At 56.5% G+C, this 24,988-nt stretch overlaps 1 protein-coding gene across 5 annotated transcripts in view; it reads left to right on the forward strand.

The window, feature by feature from the left end:
* WNK3 (WNK lysine deficient protein kinase 3) overlaps positions 1–24,988 on the forward strand; it is a 69,972-nt gene that overhangs the window by 16,924 nt on the left and 28,060 nt on the right. For 2 of the 5 annotated variants that reach the window (XM_075017387.1, XM_075017391.1), the window contains exons 3-6: positions 15,050–15,651; positions 20,976–21,148; positions 22,786–23,006; positions 23,606–23,763. In XM_075017387.1, the coding sequence (XP_074873488.1) occupies positions 15,151–15,651; positions 20,976–21,148; positions 22,786–23,006; positions 23,606–23,763 (1,053 nt within the window). In that variant the 5' untranslated portion in view covers positions 15,050–15,150. Of the gene's footprint in view, positions 1–2,856; positions 3,032–3,128; positions 3,394–3,434; positions 3,548–15,049; positions 15,652–20,975; positions 21,149–22,785; positions 23,007–23,605; positions 23,764–24,988 lie in introns of those variants that run through there. The other 3 variants (XM_075017389.1, XM_075017388.1, XM_075017390.1) reach the window with 3 other exon arrangements.

Below are 24,988 nucleotides of genomic sequence, written 5' to 3' on the forward strand. Positions count from 1 at the left end.
GCAAGAGGAGAAGCAGCGGGAGGAAGGCAAAGGAGAACGCAGATACAGCCGTAGGTGAGGGGGAGGCAGCACCCAACAGAAAAGGTTGGGAGCAGAGCAGTGGAACACAATTTGAGTAAGAGCCAACACAGGGGTGCAGGGGTGGAGAAGGCTCATCTTCGGGGGAGCCTGACACAGGAGGTGATGGTCCCACTCTGCGTGGGGTGAAACACTGAGCCCGGTTTGGGGCCACACTTTCAGCAGGACATGGCCCAGGGGGTGGGAGTCCAGAGAAGAGCAACAAAGATGATGAATGGTTTAGAAAGCCTGACCTGGACCTGGATCCAGTCTCTGAGCTGAGGCTGGTGTGGTCTCTCAAAGTCCATCTTGGCTAGGGAATGAATTGGCCTTGCTGGTGGGCTGGCTGCTTCTGGAAACCATGTTGAGTGGCAGCTGTGCTTGTGGGAGTGCATAGGTTGTACCTGCAAGTTGAGTTGGCCAAATGAAGTGGCCATATTAGTTGGCATCCATGTTGATTGGTGGCTTTGCTGGGGGGAGCAAATGGGCCATGCCCATGGGTTGGGTTAGCCAGGGAAGGCAGCCAAGTTGTTTGGTGCCCATTTTGGGGGGAGTGAATGGACCAGACCTGCGGGCTGGGTTGTCTGGATGAGGGGCCATTTTAGCCACACTGTGGGAGCAAATGGGCCTGGCCTGTGGGCTGGGTTGGCTGGATAAGGGACCATGTTAGTTAGTGGCCATGTTGACCGCAATGGGGGAGTGAAGTGGCCATGTTGACCACACTGGATTGACCAAATGAGGCAGCCATGTTGGTTGGTGTCCATGTTGGCCGTGCTGGGGGAACAAACGGGCCCAGCCTGTAGGCTGGGTTGGCTGGATTAGGTGGCCATGTTGACTGCACTGGTCAGCCAGATGAGGCAACCATGTTAGTTGGTGGCCATGTTGACCATGCTGAGGGAGTGAATGGGCCTGTCTTGTGGGCTGGGTTGGCTGGATGAAACAGCCATGTTGGGTGGTGGCCACATTGGCTGCACTGGGTTGGCCGGATGAAGTGGCCACTTTGATTGGTGGCCATGTTGGCTGCACTGGGCTGGCTGGATGAGGCGGCCATGTTGGGTGGTGGCCACGTTGGCTGCGCTGGGTTGGCTGGATGAGGTGGCCATGTTTGGTCGTGGCCATGTTGGCTGCACTGGGCTGGCTGGATGAGGCGGCCATGTTGGGTGGTGGCCACGTTGGCTGCACTGGGTTAGCTGGATGAGGTGGCCATGTTTGGTCGTGGCCATGTTGGCTGCACTGGGCTGGCTGGATGAGGCAGCCATGTTGGGTGGTGGCCATGTTGACTGTGCTGGGTTGGCTGGATGAGGCGGCCATGTTTGGTGGTGGCCATGTTGGCTGCACTGGGCGGGCAGGATGAGGTGGCCATGTTGGGTGGTGGCCACGTTGGGTGCACTGGCCTGGCTGGATGAGGCAGCCATGTTGGGTGGTGGCCACATTGGCTGTGCTGGGGGAGTTAACGGGCGCAGCCTGGCAACCATCTTGGGTGCCTACTTGGCACGACTTGGCTGGCAGACCCCCTGCCTGACAGTGGCTGTAACAGGCCCTGGTAGCAGAGCCCCTCCCCCACATTGCAGGATGTGCAAAATGGCCGCCCGCAGCAAGTCCCTGAGCCCCTTCCCACAGAGTCCATGGTAGACTACAACTCCCATCAGGCCTTGCGCGGGGGGGGGTGCGGGGGCGGGTTTGCGTGTTCGGCCGAGCCAATGAGCCTCGAGCTGGCAACAGCGCGGGGAGCTCGCGCCAGTTCCCCCCTCTCCCCTCGTCGGGGCGCCTCGTGCCGGAGACGGTGCGTCTCGCGCCTTCCCCCTCCCGCTTTCCCGCCCTGCCTCTGGTGCGGGGGGGAGGGGCGCCCTGCGGGGGGGCGGGGTGCGTAAGGGAAGGATATGGGGTTGGGGAGGGGCACCCTGTGTGGGGCAGGGTGCGAGGGGGAGGGTGCGTAGGGGAAGGGTTGGGGAGGTGGGAGGGGACAGGAGTGAGGGAGGTGGGGGAGATGGTGAGTGGGTGGTAGGGGAGGGGGATGGGAGGTGTGGGGAAGGGAATGAGGGAGACGGGGTAGGAGCAGTAAGGCCTGTGGAGGAGGGCGCATAGGGGCACGTGGGGGGAGGGGGAGGGGGAGGGGGATGGGCTTCATGGGGAGGAAGAGAGTGACACGAAGGGGTGAGGGAGTGGGCCAGGTTGTGGGGGGTAAATGGGATGGGGGCTGGAAGAGAAGTGGGGGGTAAGTGTCTGGAGAGGGTGGGGTGGCAGAGGTCCGAAGCTGGGGGCTGTGAGGAGGAGAACCACCTCTCAGCTCCACCTGCGCAGGAGTCAGTACCGGGGACCATGCTGGGGTGTGGGCTGTGGGAACCCTGGGTGCGAGGGGTGCGAGGCTGAGGGACGGCACAATGGGAGACCCTTGTAGTCAGGAGCTGGTGGAGAGAGGCTGCAGCCATGACTCCAGGGATCGAGCCGCACCTCTGGGAGTGGAGTGGTGTCTAGTGGTTAGAGTACAGTGGGCTGAAAGCCAGACCTCCAGGTGTCTTTCTCCCAGCTCTGTGAGGGGTGTGGGATCTAGTGGTTAGAGCAGAGCAGGCTGGGAGGACTCTTGGGTTGTGTGCCCAGCTGTGGGAGTGGGCTGAGGTCTAGTGGTTAGAGCAAGGGAGGCGGGGAGCCGGGACTCCTGGGTTCTGCCTTGCGAAACTGGCTCTTCGATGCTACCACAGTACGGCTCTCCAGTGAGCAGCGTAGCTGTGCAGTGAATGACGTTGTGCGTGTGTGTGAATGTATAGGGTGTTGTGTGCATGGGTCGCACGGGTCTGGGGATCCTGTGTTTGTGTGTGTGCCTCTCACACTTTGGCTGCTTGCCATGCCAATAACGCATTAGCCGGCTGAATTAAATGCAGCCTGGAGAAAGTGGATATTGACGGATTCTCTTCGCTTCGCAGGGGCTTGATGTCACCCTAGCAGAGCAGCCCCCATGGGAAAAGGAGACATCCGGGTAATCTGCCTTTATCTAGCTTTCCCCCCCCCACCATCTTCATTCTCTCCCCTTTGGCTGGGGCAGATGGTCCACCCCACGTACAAACTCCTTCCCCTCGGGCGGACTCCGCTGGCAATAGCGCAGCGCAGACAGAGGGTGGAGGAGAAGGAATTGCTTCTTCACCTGCTTGACAGACTGGTTTTGCTGTCCCCCGGAAGTTCTTCCTTTGGAGGAAGAGTGTCTCTGTGTGGGTGGGGGGGTCTTCTCCCCAGATGCATTGCCCCTCCTTCGGCTGCATTGCTGGGGGGGAGCCTGGCCCAGAGATGGAGGGATGGAGTGATCCACCCCCTTAAGGATTTAAACGAAGTCCTGCAATCTTGGTAGGAGGGGGTTGTGTGGGGGGAGGGTCGTGAGGGAAGAGGAGGAGGTGTATGGCTGTAGCAGGGGAGGTGCATTGTGCGTGGACTCCATGCTTTCTGGAATGCTTTTTCTGCTGGACATGGCTGTAAATTGGAGCCAAATGGAAACTGCCAGGTATTTGGGGCGAGGGTGGAGGCTTGTGGGGTCTCCCTATGTGAACTAGGGCGGGCGGGATATGGTTGCAGGATGATTTGATCATGTCATAGTGTGTGTGTGTGTGCGTGTGCGTGTGCGTATGCGTGCACATGAGTGTGCTATTTACAAAGCGCACTTTTTTAGCGTGTGTTGGGGAAACAGGTGTATTTATTTATAATGCATCTGTGTGTTGTTTGCTGGGAGATTCCTGTGGAAATGTGGTGTTACTGTTAGAGTGGTGCGGAGCGAAAGACTCTCCTTTAATTTTCTAACCCCACCCCCCAAATATCGCCACAGAATTACTGGTTTAGAGAGTTAATGGCCCCCGCCTCATTTTTAAGGTAGCTTCTGTCGTTTACTGTCTGTACCCCATTGTGCTTCGTTCTGCAGCTTTTTGCAAAACCTTTTGTGTGGGACTTCGTAGCTTTCTTCTGCCACTTCCTCAGACTTGTTTTTAAAGACAACCTACATTCATCTGATCAGCGGAGGTGGGGTTTTCTGGTTTAAAACAATTTCCTTTTGCTTGGGTTTGTCATTCATGTCGATTTCTTTTTGGGGTGCAGGAAGTGGATTGCAATTCCCTGGTCAGCTGATGTGTGCACTGATATGCCGGTTTATGAATGGTTGCTTACAACTGTTCTTCATAACTGTGCCCTCCTCTCGCAATTTATACCGTGCTCCTGTGCTAGGGCTTGTGTGGGGGGCAGGGGCAGGAATCCCTGTCAGATTTTTCGGGGATAGAGTTTGTGGGAAGGAGGCTCGCTTTAAAATTAAGCTGTGTCGCATTAATTGATTTGTCTATTTCTTGTTTCTGCATAAGAAAATCACAAGTGCCAGGCATGCACCTCTAGCCTCGCAATGCTGTTTGCCTTACGTGTTTGCTTTTGGGTGTGGGGTTTTGGGTTTTGCTGGTCCCTGAAGCTGTGCAAGTTGTGTCCTGTGAGAAGGCCTGATTGGCTGATTGAGCCACCCTTGTGTTCTGCCGCCTGAGTTCTGGTGCCAGTGCTGCGGTCAGGACTCCGTAGACGCTGGTATCTGGGTCATGTTCACGAAGACGAAATCTCCAAGACGCGGAATTTTGGTTGCTTGGGAGGACGTAGCGGAAAGCCAGGGGAGTATTGCAGCTTTTGCAGTCTGGTTAAACTGGCTTTGCCGGTGCCGGTAGCAGAATTTGAATGTAGGAATCCAGCTGTTAGTACAAAGAAATAAATGAATATTGAGCTGTGTGTGTGAGAGCTGGCTCATATGCCAGCACGAGGAAGCTGTTACACTGCGTTTGGAGGTGCCTTGTGCTAGTCCCTTCCCATCCTGGGGTATGAAGCACATTTGCGCTGATGTAACTTGAAAACAGTACAAGTGTTATGTGTTGACAGGCCCTGTTCTCATTATGTGTTGGGTGCGTTACGGTAGTGCCTGAGAGCCCCTGACCTGGCCAGGGTTGTATTGTGCTAGGTGCTGTGTGCTATATATCACGTATATTACGGTAGTGCTGGAGAGCTCAAATCCAAGACCCCATTTTGCTGAGCAATGTGTGCTATATATTAGGTGTATTAGAGCAGCACATGGGCCTCCCAGGGCTAGGTGGGTACTGTGTGCTGTATGTCAGGTATGTGGCCTTAGCAACAGAGAGCCCTTGTCCTGGAAGGGGGATTCCACAGTGGCTGTTCTTGGTGGCGGCAGATGACAGAACGAGGAGCAATGGTTTCCAGTTGCAGTGGAGGAGGTCTAGGTTGGGTATTGGGAATAACCATTTGTGGTGGAGTAGGGGGGAGTGCAAATGCGAGGCTCAAGCTGGATGTGAGAGGCAAGCAGAACAGTTCCCAGTGGCTAAGGATGACCCTGGGGCTACAATTGGCAGGTAACACCTCTGCCCTGAACAAAGAGGAGGGAGGAGCCGAGCTGTTTTTTTTGAATCGGGGGACTGGAGTGAGAGGCTAGGGAAGAGAGAGGGAAGGCAGCCAGCCTGAGGAGGGGGGAAAGCTACACCCCAGAGGGGCACCCCTCGGGGTCTTCTCCCCAGGACGGGTTGGAAGGACTGTCTCTGTCTGCTGTACTGAAGCTTCTGTGAGAAACTGGGCCTCTGTTGCCTAATAAACCTCCTGTTGCACCTGCTGAGTGAGAGTCACTCCTGCCAGCAGACGGGGTGCAGTGCAGGGGGACCCCTGAACTCCATCACACCATTTCCCTGGGAGAGGAAGTGGTGGAATCTCCATCCCTAGAGGCCTTAAGGCCTCTCTTGACACAGCCCTGGCTGGGCTGATTTAGTTGCAGGTGGTCCTGCTTCGAGCAGGGGGTTGGACTGGATGACCTCCTGAGGTCTCTTCCAGCCCTAATCTTGTGTGACTCTGTGGCCCAGGACACCATTGTGCAAGGCGCTGTTCATTATGTATTCTGTGTGTTGGAGTAGCATCTCAGAGCCCCAGTTCTGGACCAAGACCCTGTAGCACTAGGTGACATATGTAGTATATTATGTATGTGATAGCAGCGCCCAAGAGCCCAAGTGCTGGAGCAGGACTCCATTGTGCTGAGTGGTGGAGGTTGTATATTAAGTGCATTATGGTAGCACCTGTACATTTTTCCATCCATTTGCAAATAAAAATTCATGTGTGGACGTGTACCACCAGTAGACACTCACGCTGCTGGCTGTGGGCGCTCTGCCAATCGGCTGGGCGGCACCTGAATCTCTCCTGGGCAGCTGCCCAAATGCTCAGCTTAGAGGGAATGCTGCTCAGGACCCCGATGTATGGGGGCCGCCGAGTTTTCTGTTAGGCGCCTTATGGTGGCAGCTCAGAGTCCTGCCCAGTGATTGGGCCATTGTGTCTAATAGTTACACCAGTATGAAAGCTGTACACAGTGCTGGTTTTACCTGCTTGGTGGTGGCCGAGCAGGGAATTGGACCGGGTATTTGAAGTGCCAGACCAGCGCACTAACTCCTGGAGCGAGCCTCCTGTCCCATTCATTTCCGACGGCAGTGGCGGGTTCCCCTGGGATGGTTGTCTCTGGCTGAAAGGCTTTGATCTGACTCCAGGGATTGGGCCCAGGATGGAGGGGACTGTGACATGGAATGGTTTGTGCTTGACCAAAAGGTGGATGTGCTGGGGGGTGAACTGGGCCTTTCTAGACCTCTGCTCTACACCAGGGTGGTGGTGGTATGTTGCTGGAGCCGTAGGAAGAGGTCAAAGTGAAAGCAGAAGTTACTTGAATTGTGTGTGGCTGGCTGTTTCAGTGTTCTGTGAATCGCAAGCCCTGACCTCTCTGAAAGGAGGAGGGAAAATTGTTACTCAGCCGTTTTTATTTTTCTGTGCGTGTGGGTCTGACTGTCTGTCCAGAAAACAGCCCCCTGTCTCCCAGCAGGCAGGCTTGGCTGGGCGAGGAACAGCGGCTAAGTTGCCTTGGAAAGGGCTGACGGGTGAGGATTCTAATTTGTTGGCAGCGTTACTAGGAGCTGTTAAGGGGAATTGATGGGGAGGGATGTGACCAAGGACTTTGAGCAGTTTTCTAGCTGGGGGGATGGATGATCTGGGTTATGACATGTTTTCTAGAAGAGGAAAAAATCTTGGCAGAAAATTGATAGCCTTGCAGTAGCTAGAGGAGGAGAAGTTTGGAATTCAGGTGGGCTTAGTAGTGTTGTAGGGAGCCAGGGCTCCTGGGTTCTGCTCCTAGCTTTGTGGGGAACGTGGGGTCTAGTGGGTAAAAGGCGAAGATATGAGAGTCGGGCCTCCTGGGTTCCATCCTTGACTTGGGTGGGTGTCTAGTCAATCAGGACAGAAGGCAGAAGAGTTCTCTCCCTGGCTCTGGCAAGGGAGTGGGGTCTAGTGGTTAGAGTGGCGAGGCAGAGGCTGAGAGTCAGGACTGCTGGGTCCTATCTCTCGCTTGGAGGTAGGGGTATGTGTTTGAATACTGCTCAGCAGAATGGATGCACGATCCAGGCTTAGGCCTCCCAGGCAGTACCCCGATACAAATACTGTAGTTAATGGTGCTGTGCTTGGGAGCAGGACGCCAGGGTTCTCTTTCTGCCACTGACGTGTCTGTTACTTTGTCCAAATCACTTAATGTCTCTGTGCTTCTCCTCTCCCCCCCACCCACCTTCATAAACTGGGACTGACTCCAACTTCCTGAGTGTACAAGGTCTTGTTTACATATGGAAGTTAATACCAAATGTAGGTAAATGGGATGGTTAAAGTGGTACACCACCCACGGTGCAGTTACCTCAGCATGGCTTTTTCCCATCTGAGAAACCGAGTGGGACCAGTGTCCGGTGTCTTTCTGTTGGTATGTTGTATCCCTAGAAGGATAGCAGTAACCAACAAACCAAAAGCAGTCACGTTCCCGTTTACAGATTGCACCGTAAGCCAGGAATATGAGGGTTTGTGTTACTCAAGTCAGGGAATTGCCTTGAAAGAACGCCTGGCTGAACAGGAGCAGATCTGAGAGAAAAGCATCCCATCTTGAGCCACAAATGGCCAGGGCCGAAGACTCCCTCCTGCCCCGGGTTAAATTGGTCTTGTGGTTGGTTCCTCTAATTGTTCAGAATTAGCAGCTTGTTTCCAGATGGCGTTTGTCTGGTTCAAGTCCCAACCTGTTTACAGAACTCACCTCTAGCCCCTGGTGTCCCTGTGTGGTGCCAGGTACCCTGGGTGCTGAACGGAGCCATTTCTATTTGGGAAACATGCCCACCTGCTGGGTTTGTGTCTTACAAGCACCTCTCTTGGAGGAGAGGTGTTAAAACCACTGTGTGGTGGTCTCTCCCAGCTTTCATCTCTGATGCAATGTGCGTGTAAAGTGAAGGAGAGCAGCTTAGTCCATGAGAATCTTTGGCCTTGGCCAGAAAGGACAGCTTAGTCAGAACCCTGGGTTGCCATGCTGGCAGTGGCTTTGCATTGCTCAGCCGTGGAAAGACTCGGGTGCGCTCTTCACTCGCAAAGTCCTATGGGTCAGCACTTGTGTGAGAATTCTGGGGTTCGTCGCTGGTGTGCCTCTGTGCAGTTGTCACTCCTGGACTCCAAGCCGGGTGCTCATCTCGACTCCCTATATAGCACAGGCTACAGAATGGCTCCGTAATAATTCCCTCTGAACCCTCAGGGCATGCCGTAGAAATCCAGCCAGTCGGCTTGGCTCGAGTTTGCCCTTCAGCTCTAAATGACCAGGAGGGCTTAGCCTGCACTGTAGGGTAGGATGGATTTTGAAGGGACTGCTGCTGTCTCCTCCTTGTGTAACACAGGCTTGTGATTCCTGGATGTTTAGAATGAACAGTGATAAAGCAGGACAAGGCCGAAGCTGGTGGAAGGCATTTTTTCTCGTCCCTGAGAGTTCAGGCTCGGTGTGGTTTGGCTCCAGAGCCCAGCAGCTGAGTTTGTGTGGTATGCTGACACTTCTTTGGGTGTCTTTTTAGCACCACAAGTGTATAAAAGTTGCCAGACTGGGTCAGACCAGTGGTCTGTCTTGCCCAGTCTCCTGTCTGCCGACAGCAGCCAATGCCAGGTGCCTCAGAGGGCACGAACAGAACAGGCAGTCATTGAGTGATCAGTCCCCTGTAGTCCAGGCGCAGCTCCTGGAAGTCCGAGGCTTGGGACACCGAGAGCGTGGGGCTGCATCCTCGACCATCTTAGCTAATAGCCATTGAAGGGCCTTATCCTCTGTGATGGGGTTCAGGGGTCCCCCTGCACTGCACCCTGTCCGCTGGCAGGAGTGACTCTCACTCAGCAGGTGCAACAGGAGGTTTATTAGGCAACATATGTCCAGTTTCTCACAGAAGCGTCAGTACGGCAGTCAGAGACAGTCCTTCCGACCCGTCCTGGGGAGAAGACCCCGAGGGGTGCCCCTCTGGGGTGTAGCTTTCCCCCCTCCTCAGGCTGGCTGCCTTCCAGCTCTCTCTTCCCCTAGCCTCTAACTGCCACCCCCGATTCAAAAAAACCCGGCTCTGCTCCTCCCGCCTCTTTGTTCAGGGCAGAGGTGTTACCTGCCAGTTGTAGCCCCAGGGTCATCCTTAGCCACTGGGAGCTATTCTGCTTGTCTCTCACATCCAGCCTGAGTCTTGCATTTGCACTCCCCCCACTCCATCACATCCTCCATGAACTTAGCTGGTTGTGACACGTTTTCCCTGACACCTGCTCCATGTCATCACAGCGGTTGAGAAGAACAATGTGGTACATTTCTTCTCCAAGGCGCTGTGCGGAATAATGAGAATTTCTTCCCTGGGAATGTTGAGAGCCCTTTTGCGGTGGTCTCTCCCACCCCCTCTTGTTTGTTCTTGTGCCTGACGCTTGAGAGAAGGGCCTTCCTTTGCTTTGATTCTCCATTTGGTATGTTTCAGATGTTCCTGGCTGCTAGATGTGCTCCAGGTGGTCTTTTGAGGTGCTGGGCCTTGCCTGTGAACGGGGAACGGGCTGTGTGCAGGTTCTGAGGGGGAGAAGGCAGGGTTATGCTTGAGCGTAACTTCTCTAGTGTGTTCCTGGGTCTCATGGTTATTTTTGCTGCCCCTTTCCTAAGGACAAGCACAGCAGTATGGGTTCTAATCCTGGAACGGACCATTGTGATCCTCTAGCGACTTCCCTCCACTGCAGTGATTCCTGTTGGCTATAGAGCAGATCGTTTAGGAAAGCCTCTCCTCTCAATTTGAAAATTGACCATGATGGCGCCTGCATTGTGGGCCTTGGTGGCCTGGTCCAATGGTTACGTCACCTCTCTTATGTGGTATCTCCAGTCTTTGATTCTCAGCTATTGCAGCGTGCTGGATCCACGAACCTGTTATTTCCTGTCCATTCCCCTGGGGGGTCTTTAGACTGTGACTGGGTCAACCTTTCCCCTTCTCCTGGGCCAGCTGTATAGATTTGGTTCCTGGAGTCTCCCTCTTGGCTCTTCTCTGAATGGTCACCAGCTTGTGGGCCTCCTTCCTGTGAACTGCAGCTTCCAGAACTAGACACAGGAGTCACACCAGAGCCAAACCGGGAGGTCAGAGAACCTCCTTGCCCCTACTTGAGATTCCCTGGTGAATAAATCTGGTGATCACATTAGCCCCTTTGGCCCCAGCATCCTGTTGAGAGTTCATGTGCTGCTGATTCTCCACCATGACCCCCAAGTCTTTTTCAGAGTCCCTGCTTCCCAGGGAAGAGTCCCCTGTCCGTTCATCAGGGCCTGTAGTCCCAGTTCCCAGCTTGAAGTCTGTGCCTATAATAGAGCACCTACTGGACGCATGGGGTCCATCGCTGGCCTAGTGGGTGCAGTGGTCCTGGTCCTGTCCCCTACCCAATAGATCACTGCTTCTCCCCTAGCACAAACACCCTGATCTGATTTGTGCTGTCTCTAGATTAAATCTGTAAATGGTTGTAAATGTTGATTTTTGCTGTCCCCACACACATCCAGGAAAGTGGTAATCGAAAGACACAGGTAGGCAAAAGAGCTTGAGAACTTCTGTGTAAGGCTGTTCGCTTCATGTGTTTGGATGTGGGCTGCAGCAGAGGTGGAAAAAGTACCCAACAAGTTACTTGAGTAAAAGTACTGCTGCTTTTTTTCAGGAGAGGTGGGGAACGTGCTTTGGTATAAGTCACAAGTGTCCCGCAGGAAAACTACTTAAGTAAAAGCACATGTGGCACATCTTTATGCGTACTTGAGTACAATTAAGTGAAAGCAGCTGCACTTCTACTCAGGTAACTTTTTGGGTGCTTTTGCCACCTCTGATTGCTGGCAGTTTGCCTTCTCTTGGCTATCAGGCTTCAACTTTTGGAATCTATAGTCACTGAATAGTTATTGTCGGCCCCCCATTAATTTCCAGCAGCCATGGACATTTAAATAGACGAATATAGGGGGAAATGCTTAACACCCATACATTTGCCCAATGCTGAAAATTTGGATGAAAATAAAGGAGGGAAGTGCCTGCAATAAACATCAGTGATAGCCTTCAAAATTCAGATTGAATGTTGCCAAGCTTAGCTCTCCCTCAGCTTGGGGTAAAGGGTGGTAAGGGTGCATTGGGGCTCTAAACTCTCTGGCTCATCCATGTCTCCCATCATTAGCAGATCTTGGCTCTTTATAGCCAGAGGGGGTTGACTTGTGTGGTTTGTGCCTCCCCGTCTCTGTGTGGTGTGGTAGATCTCCTCCTCCCTTAGCCAGGCAGTGTCCCAGGAGTGTTTATTTTTGGTCCCCGCTCTGTGTGTGGCTCGAGCTAAGGGAGGAAGGATGAACTTGTGAGGTAGTTGAAGGGGGTGAGGTGGAGGTTCACTCATACCCCCTCCTGGCTCAGGTAGGTTTGTATGTGCCCTAGAAGGTTGCTTTGGGTGAGGGTAGGGGGTGAATTTAAAACGTGATCGCTATGGGGGAACAACGGCAGGCCCTCCCTCTGTGGATTTCAGCCCCACCCATCTACTCTCTGTCTTGTCTAGGTAGATTGGAAGTGTGACAAGGCAGGGACTCTCTCCTTGCTAGTTTTACTTAGCATAAAAAAGACTTTAGGTTGTGGTGGGAAATCCACAGTGCGTGAGTCCCCCGTGTGGCGCTGGGGCCGCATGTGCTCCTCGGATGCCTAGATGAGGGGATCTGGAGTTGGAGCCAGAAGCTGGAGGACCTGTGGGCTTGGCACTGATAGGCTCAGTGCCAGAAACCTGTCCCCCCAGGTGGAGAGGCGGGTGGTGGGGGGGCTTGAGACATCGAACGATTTACAGAGGCCGGTCTCTCCATTGTGGCCATAGCGGTATACCTGTGACCTGCTCTGAGGAATTTATGATCATCTGTGTTCGTATGGCCTCTGGCCAAGGGGGATGCTGATCTCAGCTGGGCCGCGTTACTATGGGCAATAAGTACATGTAGGTTTAAAGGCACCACTCTGGAATTTTTGTCACAGCTGTCTGTGGAGGCGGTGGGGCACTTTGAAATCCAGCCCTGCTGTGGGATTCATGCCCTTTCATGTCATTCCATGGTGCTGCTGTTCCCTTGATCGCATTTCCTCCTTGTCGGTCTGTAGTGGTGTGGGGAAGTCCAGCAAAGGAGAAGAAAGTTGGGGGTTCTGGAAATTCTGCCTCATTGAATTCAGACCGGCTCTGTGGGTTGCGGGCTGGCTAGTGGGTGCGACGTGGGTTTTTCCCAGGGAGGGTAATTGTCCCAGTGGCTAGTTTCCCAAGTTTCGGGGGTCAGTATGAAAATCAGATGGGATGTTTTCCTGAAAGAGCTGCTGTAGTTCAGGTGTGAATTACTCCTGGGACGTTCTGGGGTGTGTTGTGCCGGAGATCCGACTAGAGGGTGACCCTTTTTCCTGCCAGGCTTGCTGCCTACGAAGAAGGGGCATGGGGAAAAGGTATGAAATAAGGACTGGGAGATGGAAGGCAGGCACAAAGCTTCTGCTCCGCCCGTTTCCTGACACCAGAGGAGACATTGCGTGAAACGGGAGGTGGCTAAAGATGTCTTCAGCTGGTGAATGACTGGAACGCCTCGCCACAAGGAGGTGGTGCGGCTGGGAACCTAGCCAGGGTCCTGTGAGTGTCCAGCCTAGTCAGAGCCGTTCTGAGGCAGGGGTCAGCAACCTTTTGGTGGTGCAGTGCCAAAATGTGACCTTTTGACCTCTGTGTACAGTCTGAGAGCTGGTGATAGTTTAATAATCAGGAGCAGTCCAACTCAGAACAGTGTCGTTAGTAACTAAGCTATTTACCGTGTAAGTGGGAGTCAGCAGTATTGGCTGATGTCTTGTTACTCCACAGGCAGCATGGCTTTGGAGGGATGGGGCTGAGCTCCCGCCTCGTGTGCCGATGCAAATCGGCTCACTTGCCGCTTTTGGCATTGGTGCTGGAGGTTGCTGACCCCTGGCCTAAGGAGCAATAACAAATTCTGGCTGGGCTGTAGAGTAGCATGAATAAGAGCTGCTGTAACCCCTGTCGGGTCCTGGAGGCTGTATGAACGTGTGGTGAAACTTTGCCATCTGAGTAGTTTGAAGTGTCCCATGGGGTCACTTTCCCACAGTCAAACCAGCTCTTGCAGGTCTGTCCCAGGCTTCCTCTTTCTTAATGTCACCCCGCGCCCAGAGAGGAGTTGGAAGTGCTGGTGCATCGGGGGTAGCTGTGCCCTGCTCGTTGACAGCAAGGGACTGCAGGCTGTGTCCAGGCCGGGTCCATGCCATGCTGCTAGGTCAGTGGTCGGTGCATCGTGCATCCTGTGCTGAAACCAACACCCCTTCCTAAGGGTAGTCTCCAGCTGCCAGCCGCTGGCCAGATCAGGAGGCAGCGTGGGCCCTGCCCTTGAACAGTGCCTGAGAAATTTCAGAAGTGAATCATAGCTGCAAAATCCCCTCGTTTCATGCCTTGGCTCCAGAGTGCAAGTGACGGCAGTCAGGCCAGGTGCCAGCTAAGTGGAGTGTTGGGTTTGAAGACCATGAGGAGCCATTAGATTCTCTAGTCCGATGAGTTCTCTCAGGCCAGAGAACTCCATTCTGTTACCTCTGGGAACAAGGGCTCTTGGGTTTTCTCCCTGACTCTGGGAGAGGAGAGGGATCTAGTGGTTAGAGGAAGTTTGAGCGTGTGTCGGGGGTGGGAACCAAGACTTGTGGGTTCTATCCCCTGTTCTGGGACCCTTTGAAAAAGTCTGACCTCAGAACTGCGCCAGGTACTCTGAACAGGGTGGTGCAGTAATGTAATGCAACGCTCAGCAGGCCAGGAGGTAGCTCGCCATGGCAGCCGTATCCGTGGAGTCCATTAATTCATCTCTCTACTTAATGTTTCCTTGCTCCGGCGTTCTAATGATTAAATGCACTTTCATTGAGCAGGGATATTTATGTGTGCATGGGAGATCTTTAAAAATTCAAACGTCCACAACCGCAGCCTGGCCCTTGCGTACTGCAGTTGCGGCACTTTTACATTGGCTGAAACCCCAGGTTTCGCCAGGCTCGGTTAGACACGATTAATTAAGGCTCCATCGTGTGCTCAAGACAGAACTTCCCAGCTACTCAGCCAGCGTGTCTGAGCCAAGGCATCGTAGCAAATCTGGAGGGGAGAGATGTTCCTTCAGCTCTGCGGAACCAGCCGTTTCTCTGCCTGACTCTGCTGCTGATGCACAGAGCGTACTGCCTGCTGCATGCATGCCTCAGTTTCCCCTTCCAACTCTTTGATCTTCTGGGCCATCTTTTGCTGTCAGGGCTTGTTGTGTGCCCCAGGGGGCGGTATGGCATTGGTTGGATAGCTCTGTATGGTGTCTGGCAGGATGTGAGGGAGTGGGGGGGGCTGTGGTCTCTGTTGGGGGTGGGGGGTGCTCTGTACAGCACAGGAAAAGCCTTTGTCTGGCTTGTTTTCAGGGGAGTCCTAAATAATGACTAGTAAGCAGCGAGTTGAAAAGAGGAGGACCAGCGGGGATGCCCTGGTTTGTTCCTTTGCCACCTGGGCTTGGCTGATGGGGGTGTGGGATTTGGGGGAAAGGGGAGCCCCAGAGATTAGACACTTCTGGTGGCTGCTTCGTGATTCACCTTCTGAAACAATCCTCTTCTTGCCCCCTCCTGTCTCCTTTCAGGTTGCTATGGGGATGCGCTGAGCGGAAGTAAGTCCTAGTAACATCGGCGCCACTCACAGTGTGCTGGGCGTGAGGAGGGAGGACGCAGGCGACAAGGACCCATGGCTACAGACTCAGGAGAGCTGGCCGGTGCGGACGAGCCGGAGAAACCCGATGGAGTGTCTCGGGGGGGCGGGTTCCCGATTGCCGAGGCCGCTTTGATCGTGGAGCCGGCTGGTGCCCCAGCCTCTGGGGGTGCCACGGAACGGAAGCGGTTCTTCCGCAAGAGCGTGGAGATCACGGAGGAGGACAGAGCTGCCGAAGTGCCTCCCACGGATGAGCGGGAGCCAGTGGCCGCAGGCGGGCACCAACTGGACCAGCTCTCTTCCAGCCTGCTGGGGCAGGAGGCCAGGAGTGAGCTGGGCTCCAAGGCGACTTCAGAGGCCACCAGGGAGAAGACCAAGAAGGAGATTGAAGAGGAGGCGGAGATGAAAGCTGTTGCCACCTCACCCAGTGGCCGCTTCCTTAAGTTCGACATCGAGTTGGGCCGAGGCGCCTTTAAAACCGTCTTCAAAGGGCTCGACATGGAGACTTGGGTGGAGGTGGCCTGGTGTGAGCTGCAGGTTAGTACAGCAGCTCTGGTTCTGCACGGCAGGCGGTGCATTTTCACGTCAGTCTCCAGCGCCTGGAGTCCCGTGACAATGCAACAGCAGGGTGGAGGCCTGGGCTGAGAGACCTGTGGCAGGAGGCTCTGTCAGGGTGTGGTCCCCAGGGACAGTTCCCCATGCGCTGGTGTGTTCCGGGCATGGGCTGCAGATTTTCAAATTGAGCTGGGAATGGGAGGCTTCTCTGAAAGCTGCGCCCGAGGAGTTGCTGCAGCGGGCAAGTTCTCTGGGCTGTGTTCAGCTGCGGGTCGGACGAGACACCACAGCGCCTTCTGGCCGTGGGATCTCTGCACCTCTAGGAGGTCTTGTCACTCAGACTACCCAGGCTCCAGTTTCCTGATCTGTCTGGCATGGGCCTGCCTCTCAGTGTCGTGACAAGTCCCGACTGCGGGACGCTCTGAGCTCTGCAGGGGCAGAGTGCCGTGTCGTTTGGTTTGGGGTCGCAGTCGCCTGTCACAGCCGTTCCTTTGGCCTTGGAATGGGTGAAGCTGTAAGAGTGGGTACCAGGTTCCGTGACTCGCTGCCACAGCGCCTCCTGCTGGTGCATCTGGGAGTTAGCGCCACCAGCCCTGGAGTGCCCCCTGTTGGCCAGTGTCTCACCCTCGGTGACCTGTTAGTGTCTTGTCTGCCCCATGTTTCTCCTGGCCACGGTGCCCCTTCCCTCATGACCCCACATTCTGGGGTCCTCCCCACCCAGGGAACCCCAGCCCTGTCCACTTCAGAGACCCACTGCCAGTCCTCATTTAGCCTCTGCCTCCCAGGGCAAGCTGCAATCTGAAATGGCCCCTCCTCATTGGAAGGGGGGTGGACCTGCTGCCTCTTCCTCCCTGGCTGCCTCCGTGCAGCCCTAGTACCCCTCAGGCCTTGAAAGCCAGGCCTGAGCCTGGGGGTTTGCCTGGCCAGAGCTCCCCAGCCCTGCTCTGGCTCAGGTGCTGTCTCTAGCTTCCTAGGCAGCCAGGCCCTTGCTGCTCCTCAGCTGGAACAAGAGTGTGTGAACATCCCTCCAGAAGCCCTTCTCAAAGGGCCTAGCCAGGCCCTGCTTGGTTGTCTCTAGCCCTCTTCCGATTGGATCCCAGCCCAAGCCTCCACCCAGGGCTGCTTTAACCCTTATGGACCCGTGCGGGGCAGCCGTCCCGTCACAAAGCCCTTTAGTTGTTTTTATGATGGTTCTTAACCATCTCCGCTCATGTTGCTTTTTGCAAATGAAACATCAGTCGACTGCTGGGCTCTTGTCCTTAGTAGGGACGGATGCAGAACCAGGGAATCGCTCCGCCCCCAGTGCTGAGACAAGCTCAGGTGTTCTAGACTGTCGTCTACCTCTTCTGGGGCTCAGGGGCCCCGGAGAGGGGAGTTGCCTGTGGGGGGTGGGCGAAAGGGAAGCTCTGAGAGGGCCGAGGGCTATGCCCTGGGACAGCTGGTAAAGGAAGGTGGGAGTGAGTAGAGAGCCTCCAGCAGTTGGGAAGAGTTCTGACCTGCTTCGTCTTGTGGCAGCGAAGACAGCCCTGAGGGCCGTGAAATGGGTGTTGTGCTCAGCTGACGGATCTGCCTGCTGCTTTGCCCCCATTTCTAGTCTTTAAAGCTCCACTGCCTGGATGCACATGGTGACGTGGGGCTCTCCACTTTTATTTGGGAATGAAGGAAGTTTCGCACAGGGAAAAGGTTGGCATTGTGGACCAGAAAGACGCAGACCCAGGCAGCCAATCACCCTTTGGTTTTGGCACTTGTTACCCTTTTGATCCCTGTCATTGGAGTATTTAAGGATGGGTTGGACCAGTCCCGAGGAGGGATGGCACGGAGTCACGTGGGCCCTCTCAAGGTCTCTTCCCTGCTTGCCTCTTTGCACTGCAGGTCTTAGGGCAGGCAGATGCTGGAGATGTGTGGGACAGTCCCTGTGGCTAGTTCTGTTCTGCTTTTGGCTCTTCTGACCCAGGCTCAGCATCCTTCCCACCCCCCCGAGGGGGGCAGACAGCTGCCCCTCACTGTGCCTGGGACTGGAACAGTGTCTGTCTGCAGCTGTTTTCGTTTGAATGGGGAGCTGTGTGGGGCAGAGACATTTTTTGCCCTGTGTTGTACAGGGCCTGGCGCAGAGGAGTCCTGGCCTTTGAGGGAAGCCTGGGTGGTGCTACCGTAATACACTTAATACGTAGCAGTAATGATGAACAGTGGCCGGGTGGGTCACACACTTTGGGCCTTCTGTCACTTGAGCTCATTGTGCACAGTGACAGCCCTTGTTTGCCCCATAAACTGCTCTGGCTGTCAGCCTCCCATCCCTGTCTCTGCAACACCCCTGCTTTCCAGTTTCCTCCAACGCCAAGAGCTCCGTGTGCCCCCCATTGCCCCTCCCATAAATCATGTGCTCCAGCCCCCTGCTCACTTTCATCGCCCTCCTCTGGACTCACTCCAGTTTGTCCACTCCCTGTCTGTAGTGGGGGCCAGAACCGGATGCAGTGCCCCAGATGTGCCTCACCAGTGCTGAACAGAGGGGAACAATCACTTCCCTCTGGCTGCTGGCAGTGCCCCTATCGTGTGCCATCAGCCTTCTTGGCTACCGGGGCACTGCTGACTTACATCCACTTCTCATCCACTGTAATGCCCGGGTGCTCTTCCGCAGAGCTGTTGTCAAGCCAGTGGGTCCCAGCCTATAGCAGTGCCTGGGGTTCTTCCATCCGTGCAGAGCTCTGCGCTTGTCCTTGTGAACCTCCTCAGATTTCTTCTGGCCCAGTCTGCCGGTTTGTGTCGGTGAGAGCGGATACGTCAGGGCTCTTGGGGTTAGGGGGCAGGTGGAAGGTGGTTGGGGTGAGTGGTGCTTGAGAGTTTGTGGGTGGAGTAGGTGTGGGGCAGAAGAGCTTTGCTGTCCAGGTGGGCTTCCCAATTTCCACAGGACATAGGACCCCCAAATACTTAATCTGGCGCTTTCCTGAGTAGGGTCATGAAAACAGTCAGTGGATTGACAGGGATAAAGCTCACTGTGTCCCAGCTCTCTGTGTTCCCTGTCGCCCTCTGGGAACACCCCCAGGAGGTCACCTGGGGTTGCGGCCGTTCTTTGTTGGCAGTAAGCACAAGGGGGTCACCAGCTGGCTGTCTTCATGCCAAGGGCTGCTCTGTGACCATTTGCAAAGCCTGCCAGCCACTGGGACCATTGGGGTGTTTGCTGTTGGAACGTGCTGGACTCCTGTTAACAGGGAGGCAGAGGAGAAGCCCTGGGTGGATGAAAGTATCAGAGGGGGAGCTGAGTTAGTCTGTATCTTCAAAACCAACAGGAAGTCCTGGGGCACCTTGGAGACTAACATATGTTGGAGCATGAGCTTTTGTGGGCAAAGACCCGCTTCACCAGAGGCGTGGGGTGGATGGGCCATCAAGCTGGGCTGTTTTACTGAAAGCTCTGCCCCTGCCAGGAATGAAGTCAGGGCAATTTTGGGCTCCGTCCCCCAGGAGGTCAGGGAGGGGGCCACCTTCTGGCCTGAGGAGCCTTGAAACCGCTGGGGTGTGCCCGAGTTGTATCCTGACATGGAGACTCTGCATTGAGGAGGCTCCCCGAGGCATGGTTAGTCCTGCAGGCGATCCTGTGCGGATGTCCCAGTCCCAGACCCAGATGCGCCGCTCCTCTCCCCACTGCGCTTCAGCTGCTTCTGACTCTGGGGCCGCCTCCCTTGCCTGCCAGCTTTGCCTCCCACCCTGCAGGCCCCCCAGGGACGTAGAGCATCAGGCGGTAGTGGCCAAACCCCTCTTTTTGGCAATTGCGAAAGTGATATTGGTCCTTGAGGAGTGGAACTCAATCCTGTGCGTAGCTAAGTTGTAAACATCTTCCTCTTTCTCTCAGTGACCCTCCCTCTGTTCACATTCCCCGTCTTAGCAGAGCTGGTGGGCGCTGGACCACCGGTTTGGCTTTTGGCTTCGGAAGGGCTAAGAGGTGCTGGGGGCCGGGCTGGAGCTGGGCTACAGAGTCCAACGCTGGCATTTAACAACTTCCTGGTGAGTCCCAGAAAGTTGTCAAGCCAGTTATCCCTTTGGCTGAAATGGCACCGAAACCATCGCACCAAAACAGGGCAAAGGTGGCAGAAACCTGGGCAGGGGAAGTGGAGGAAAGGGCAGCCTTGTGCTGGGAGTCAGGAATCCAGGCCTCTCCCACCAGTCACTTGTTTTTCTCCAGGCCTTAGCTGCCTGCTGTCTGTTCCCATCGCTGGGGAAGCGGCTGTTGGGACCTCAGGCCCAGTTCTAGTGTCAGCTGCTCAAGAGAGATGTTGAGCAGCTGGAGGGGGGTCGAGAAATGCTGCGTGGATGACTGAGGGGTTAGAAATGGTGTCTAGTGTGGGAGACTCATGGGCTTCGGGTCAGCGGAGCCCCTGCTCCAAGCACCTGCGGGCACGGGATCGTGCTGAGGAGAGCCTCTGGGATCCGGCAGAAGACGGTCTAACCCAGCTCCAGCGGCGAGGAGCCGAATGGACCAGCAGCCTTGGCGTGAGTTGTAATGAGGCTCTGGGACGGGCTCAGTGCCCCCAGTCTTTGGGGGATGCATTCAGGACCATTCTTGGCCCCCTGTTTTGTAGGACATGGGGCTCTGGCCACCGTGGTCTGCTCTGGCCTGAAACAGGGGTTTACGTTTAGGGGAGGCACCTCCCACACCTGAGGTTTTCTGCCAGTCCTTGGGGCTAGAGGAACCTGCAGTGTTGAGGTCTGAAAGAATTGAGAATGGCTGGAAATGAAAGGGAGAGGCCTGACTCAGCCATGCCACCCCGGCCCACCCAGAGGGTTGGCTCCCCAACCCTGAGCCTCGGGTGGGAGAAGGTGAGCCGACTAGACATGAGCCTGAGGGGTGCTGCCCTCCTGACCTGGCACGGACGCTCGTAGCCTGACCCCAACCTGAGTACCCAGCTGTCCAGGAAATGGGCTGTGTCAGGGCTCTGTTGGTGGTTCCCCCAAGCCCAGCTCCCCCCTATGCGGTAGGCAGGGCTGGCCGAGGCGGCTACAGCACACAGCAGGCTCCTGTGAAGCCCCGTTTGGAACCATTAGAATGAGGGGTCTTGATTTGCTTGTGTTAGACCTTTGCCCCTTAGAAATGATGTGCTCCTCACCCAACCAGGTCTCCCCGTAACCTCCTCTCAGGTCGCTGAGCTAGACCCAGGCCCTGGCGTTACTCCTGGGCGTTACAACCCTGGAGCCCTTTGAGGCTCTGTGCCAAGGTGCAGCCACCCTATGACAGCGACATAACGCTCCAGCAGTGCCTGTTGGAGCAGTGTGAGCCTGTCTCCTTGCTCCTGCCCCACGTGCTCTCCCTCTCCCAGGACAGGAAGCTGACCAAAGCGGAACAGCAGCGATTTAAGGAGGAGGCCGAGATGCTGAAGGGCCTGCAGCACCCAAACATCGTCCGCTTTTACGACTCCTGGGAGTCCACGCTGAAGGGGAAGAAGTGCATCGTGCTGGTCACGGAGCTGATGACCTCGGGCACCTTAAAGACGTAAGTCTGTCTGGGCCGTCTTCCCGCCCAACTGCGCTGGAGGCAGATGGGCGGCGTTTGGACATGGCTGCCCCCTCTTGTGAGCAGCGCAGGGGTCAGTGGCGCTGCTGCCGCCACGCTCTGCTCTTATGCCCTCTGTCGGAGCCCCCCCGCCAGCGCTCGGTGCTGTGCCGCCCCCCCAGCCGGCTGCGGTGCCATGCTCCCAACCCTTTCCAGCCGTAACTGGCCACCTGTGAAGTGGGGTGGCCAGACCCATGAAGGGGGTTCTGGGCATGGCTGCACCGTGGGCGCATATCAGCAATGGGCAGCTGTGAAGGGGGAGTGGGTTCACCTCAGGGGGCTGCAACAGCCCATGGTCCACACCCGTGGCCCTCCCATCTGTCCCCCGCCCCACACACATCAGGGCTCGCATGGCCCTGCCTCTCCCCCTCCCTCCCAGCGCTTTTGGAGGAGCTGTGATTGGCCTGACTCCCGCCCTCTCCCTGCTCCTTCTCCCAGAGCTGGAACACTGCAGGCAGCTGAGTTGCAGCTTTCCGGTTCTGGGAGGGCGGCGTGGGGACAGAATGCAACTCGGGCCAGTCGTGTCCTCCAGAAGGGCGGTGGGGGGCACGGAATGACATGGAAGGGCATGAATCCCACAGCAGGGCTGGGTTTCAAAGTGCCCCTCCACTTCCACAGGCGGCTGTGACAAAAATTCCAGAGTGGTGCCTTAAACCTGGTAGGCCGCATGGTGCCCGCCGCCAATAGCCTCTGGCTTGTTCTCTCTCCCTTTCCTAAAGAGCTCCAAATAGCCTGGTACTCACTGAGTGGGACGTCCACGGCCACTCTGAGGCCTCCTCTGCAGGCAGCCAGAGCCGAGCCGGACCCCTACGTGTTTGTGTGGGGCTGGGATTAGTTCTCCAGTGCGCATTGCTTACCAGCTCTGAACTTCATCTCCTGCCAGTCTGGTTTCACTCTGGTCGTCACACTCCCTGCTGGCGGTCCAGCCTGGACCGCACAGTCGAGCTGGGGCGAGGTGAGGCAGCCTGCCCTGACCTAGCTCAGCTCGGGTCCACAGTCCCCCTCCGGCTGGTGTACCTGTGCAGGTGGCGTAGGGTAGGCGGATTGCTCTCAGCATGGGTGCTGCGTTGCATTCGGAAGCCATCCCCCCGACCCGAGCGCTCCTGGTGAGCCATGCACGCAGAGCCACATGTCGACGTGCACAAGTGGTGTGATCACCGTGGCAGCTGGGCGCCAGTGTGGTGTAGGTTGGCTTCATTGCATGGCGTGGACATGCTCTTCAGTGTCGGCGTTCCAGAGGCATTAGTTGATGCCTTTCGTGCCACCCAGCGCAGATGAGTGAGCCATGGCCTGCTCGCAGGGCGTCAGACTCGGGTACCCAGGGTTATTCCCATCTGCCCAGCCCGTGCTGGGGCGGGCGGGGGTCTTGGGGTGGGCAAGGCGGAGATGGCTGCAGAGGCTGGCAGGTGAGCGTGTGCAGGACCCAGCGCAGGGCAGGCCGTGGCTCCTGTGGGCTGGCTAGTTTGGGAGCAGGCCGTGTTTGCCAGCGGAAGGGGGCCTGCTCGCCTGGTCTGGCTGGGCTGTGCTGGCCAAGCCTCTCTTGCTTCCTGAGCGCTCCTGCCTCCTCTCTCTGCCAGCTACCTAAAGCGGTTCAAAGTCATGAAGCCAAAGGTCCTGAGGAGCTGGTGCCGCCAGATCCTGAAAGGCCTGCAGTTCCTGCACACCCGCACGCCGCCCATCATCCACCGGGACTTGAAATGCGACAACATCTTCATCACTGGACCCACAGGCTCGGTGAAGATTGGTGACCTGGGCCTGGCCACCTTGATGCGCACGTCCTTCGCCAAGAGTGTCATCGGTGCGTGGAGCTGCTGGCCCGGGTGCTGTGGCACAGGCTGAGGGGTGGGAGGGGTCAGTTCCCTGCTCCCTGCCTCGGTTTCCCATCTAAGAGGGGGATAACCACACTGACCACCTTTCCAATGGGCTGGCAGCGAGTCCCTAGAGCTGTACGGCGGCCATGAGCCGTGTGAGAAGAGCACGTTGGCGTTCCGCCGCAGCAAACCCTGTGGTGTGTCCCACCTGCCGCCTTTCGGGGTGGTCTTCCCCACCCAGCTGTCACTGGCATATCCAGCACCAAGCCCGTGTCCTTGCAGCCCGCACTGCCTGGGCTGGGCCTTGGCCTTGGCCTTGTCTTGGCCTTGCAGCAGCTGTGGCACTCACTAGCTCCAAGTGCTGAGGCCCTGCTTCCTGCCGGCCACGTGGGCATGGCCAACAGCGTGGGGAGGGGAGGGGGATGCAGCGTTCTCACCTGCTGTTATTTCGCTCCTGCTGAGGGAGGCAGTGGGGAGGGGTGTTTGCGGGAAGTTGGGAAGAGGCCTGGCCGGGAGGGGTTTGACGTGTGGGATGCGCACGGTGGTTTCCAGATCAGAGACCCTGGGGATGCATGTCCCTCTGCAGGCACCCCGGAGTTCATGGCCCCGGAGATGTACGAAGAGCACTATGACGAGTCGGTGGACGTGTATGCCTTCGGGATGTGCATGCTGGAAATGGCCACCTCTGAGTACCCCTACTCCGAGTGCCAGAACGCCGCCCAGATCTACCGCAAAGTCACCAGCGTAGGTGTCCCTCTACCCTCCTCGCTCGCCGCGGTGGGTTCTCGGTAGGCCCAGTACGTAGCGCCAGCCTTGCGGTGCAAATCGCAGGCCAGATGTAGGCTGGAAGGCACCAGCTGAGCAGTGCGTGTCCTGCCTTGCACGCGGGCGCAGCGTGGGACGTGCTTCCAGATCTGCCCCATCACGAGGCTCGGCTCCGCAGCGGCTGAGCACTGTCCTCTCCAGCAGAGCTCCCCAGGTTGTGTGTCACTGGGAGAGTGTGGGAGGTGGAGTGCTCTGGTCTTCACTGGGCTGTGTGCGCACACGGTGCCTGGGGGGGTCCGTGCAGCACCAAGTGAAATGGGTCTGGCAGGTGCCTGTGCAATGCCTGGTGTGAAGGGCCCGATCCCTGTTGGCATTTGCTCCTAGCTGGCTGTGGCGAGGAGACCAGTCTCTGGAGGGGCTGGGCTGCGAGGGCCATGATCTTGGTCAGTGGTCTGGGCAGCGCCTGGCAGGATAGGGCCCCAATCCCTGTCTGTCCAACTCTTGCAGCTCCTCCCCTCTGCCTACGGAGGTGGACGAGTGACTCTGTTGGGAAGATTTTTAAGGTGAGGCTTTTTTGGAACTGGGGTGTGGAAGCTGCCGGGTCTTTCAGTGCATTCGGAAGCTCTGTGTGTTGCACCCGTCCCACGCAGGAGAGACAGACAGACCCAGTTACTTCCCAGCAGAGTCCGGCGTAATGGTGGGTGGAAGGGCGAGTGAAAGGTCTAGCCTGGATCCAGCCCCAGTTCCACATTACATGCAGCTCCGATGCTCTGCTCAGCACTTTAACGTGAGGCTGGAAGTTTCACAGTGGGACAAGGGAACCAACAGAAGGGGTTGCTCTGGCCTGACTGGGGGGGGGTACATGTGGGTGGGTCTCACAGGGGGTGGGGGGCTCCTGCTGAGGGTAACTGTGGCACCCAGGTGACACATCCAGGCTGCAGACAATGGGAGAGGTGGAGCCTGGGGGGTTTGAATTGGCACTGGGAATGGGAAGCAGCGAGTCTGGGCTGGGAGGGAGAGAGACAAAGGAGGGGGCCAGACCCTGGCTCTGGGGGCCCCTCGGGGCCTCCTCTCCCCACATGGATGGGACTGGCTGTCTCTGCCGGCTGCACTGACCCCTCTGTATGATGCTGTGTCCTGTCGGCTAATGAACCCGCTGCTCTCCTGCCGGGTGAGAGTCGCTCCTGCCTGCGGCCGGGGGCAG

Source organism: Carettochelys insculpta, chromosome 22 (assembly GCF_033958435.1).
Source record: "Carettochelys insculpta isolate YL-2023 chromosome 22, ASM3395843v1, whole genome shotgun sequence".
In the NCBI taxonomy this organism is placed as follows: Eukaryota; Metazoa; Chordata; order Testudines; family Carettochelyidae; genus Carettochelys; species Carettochelys insculpta.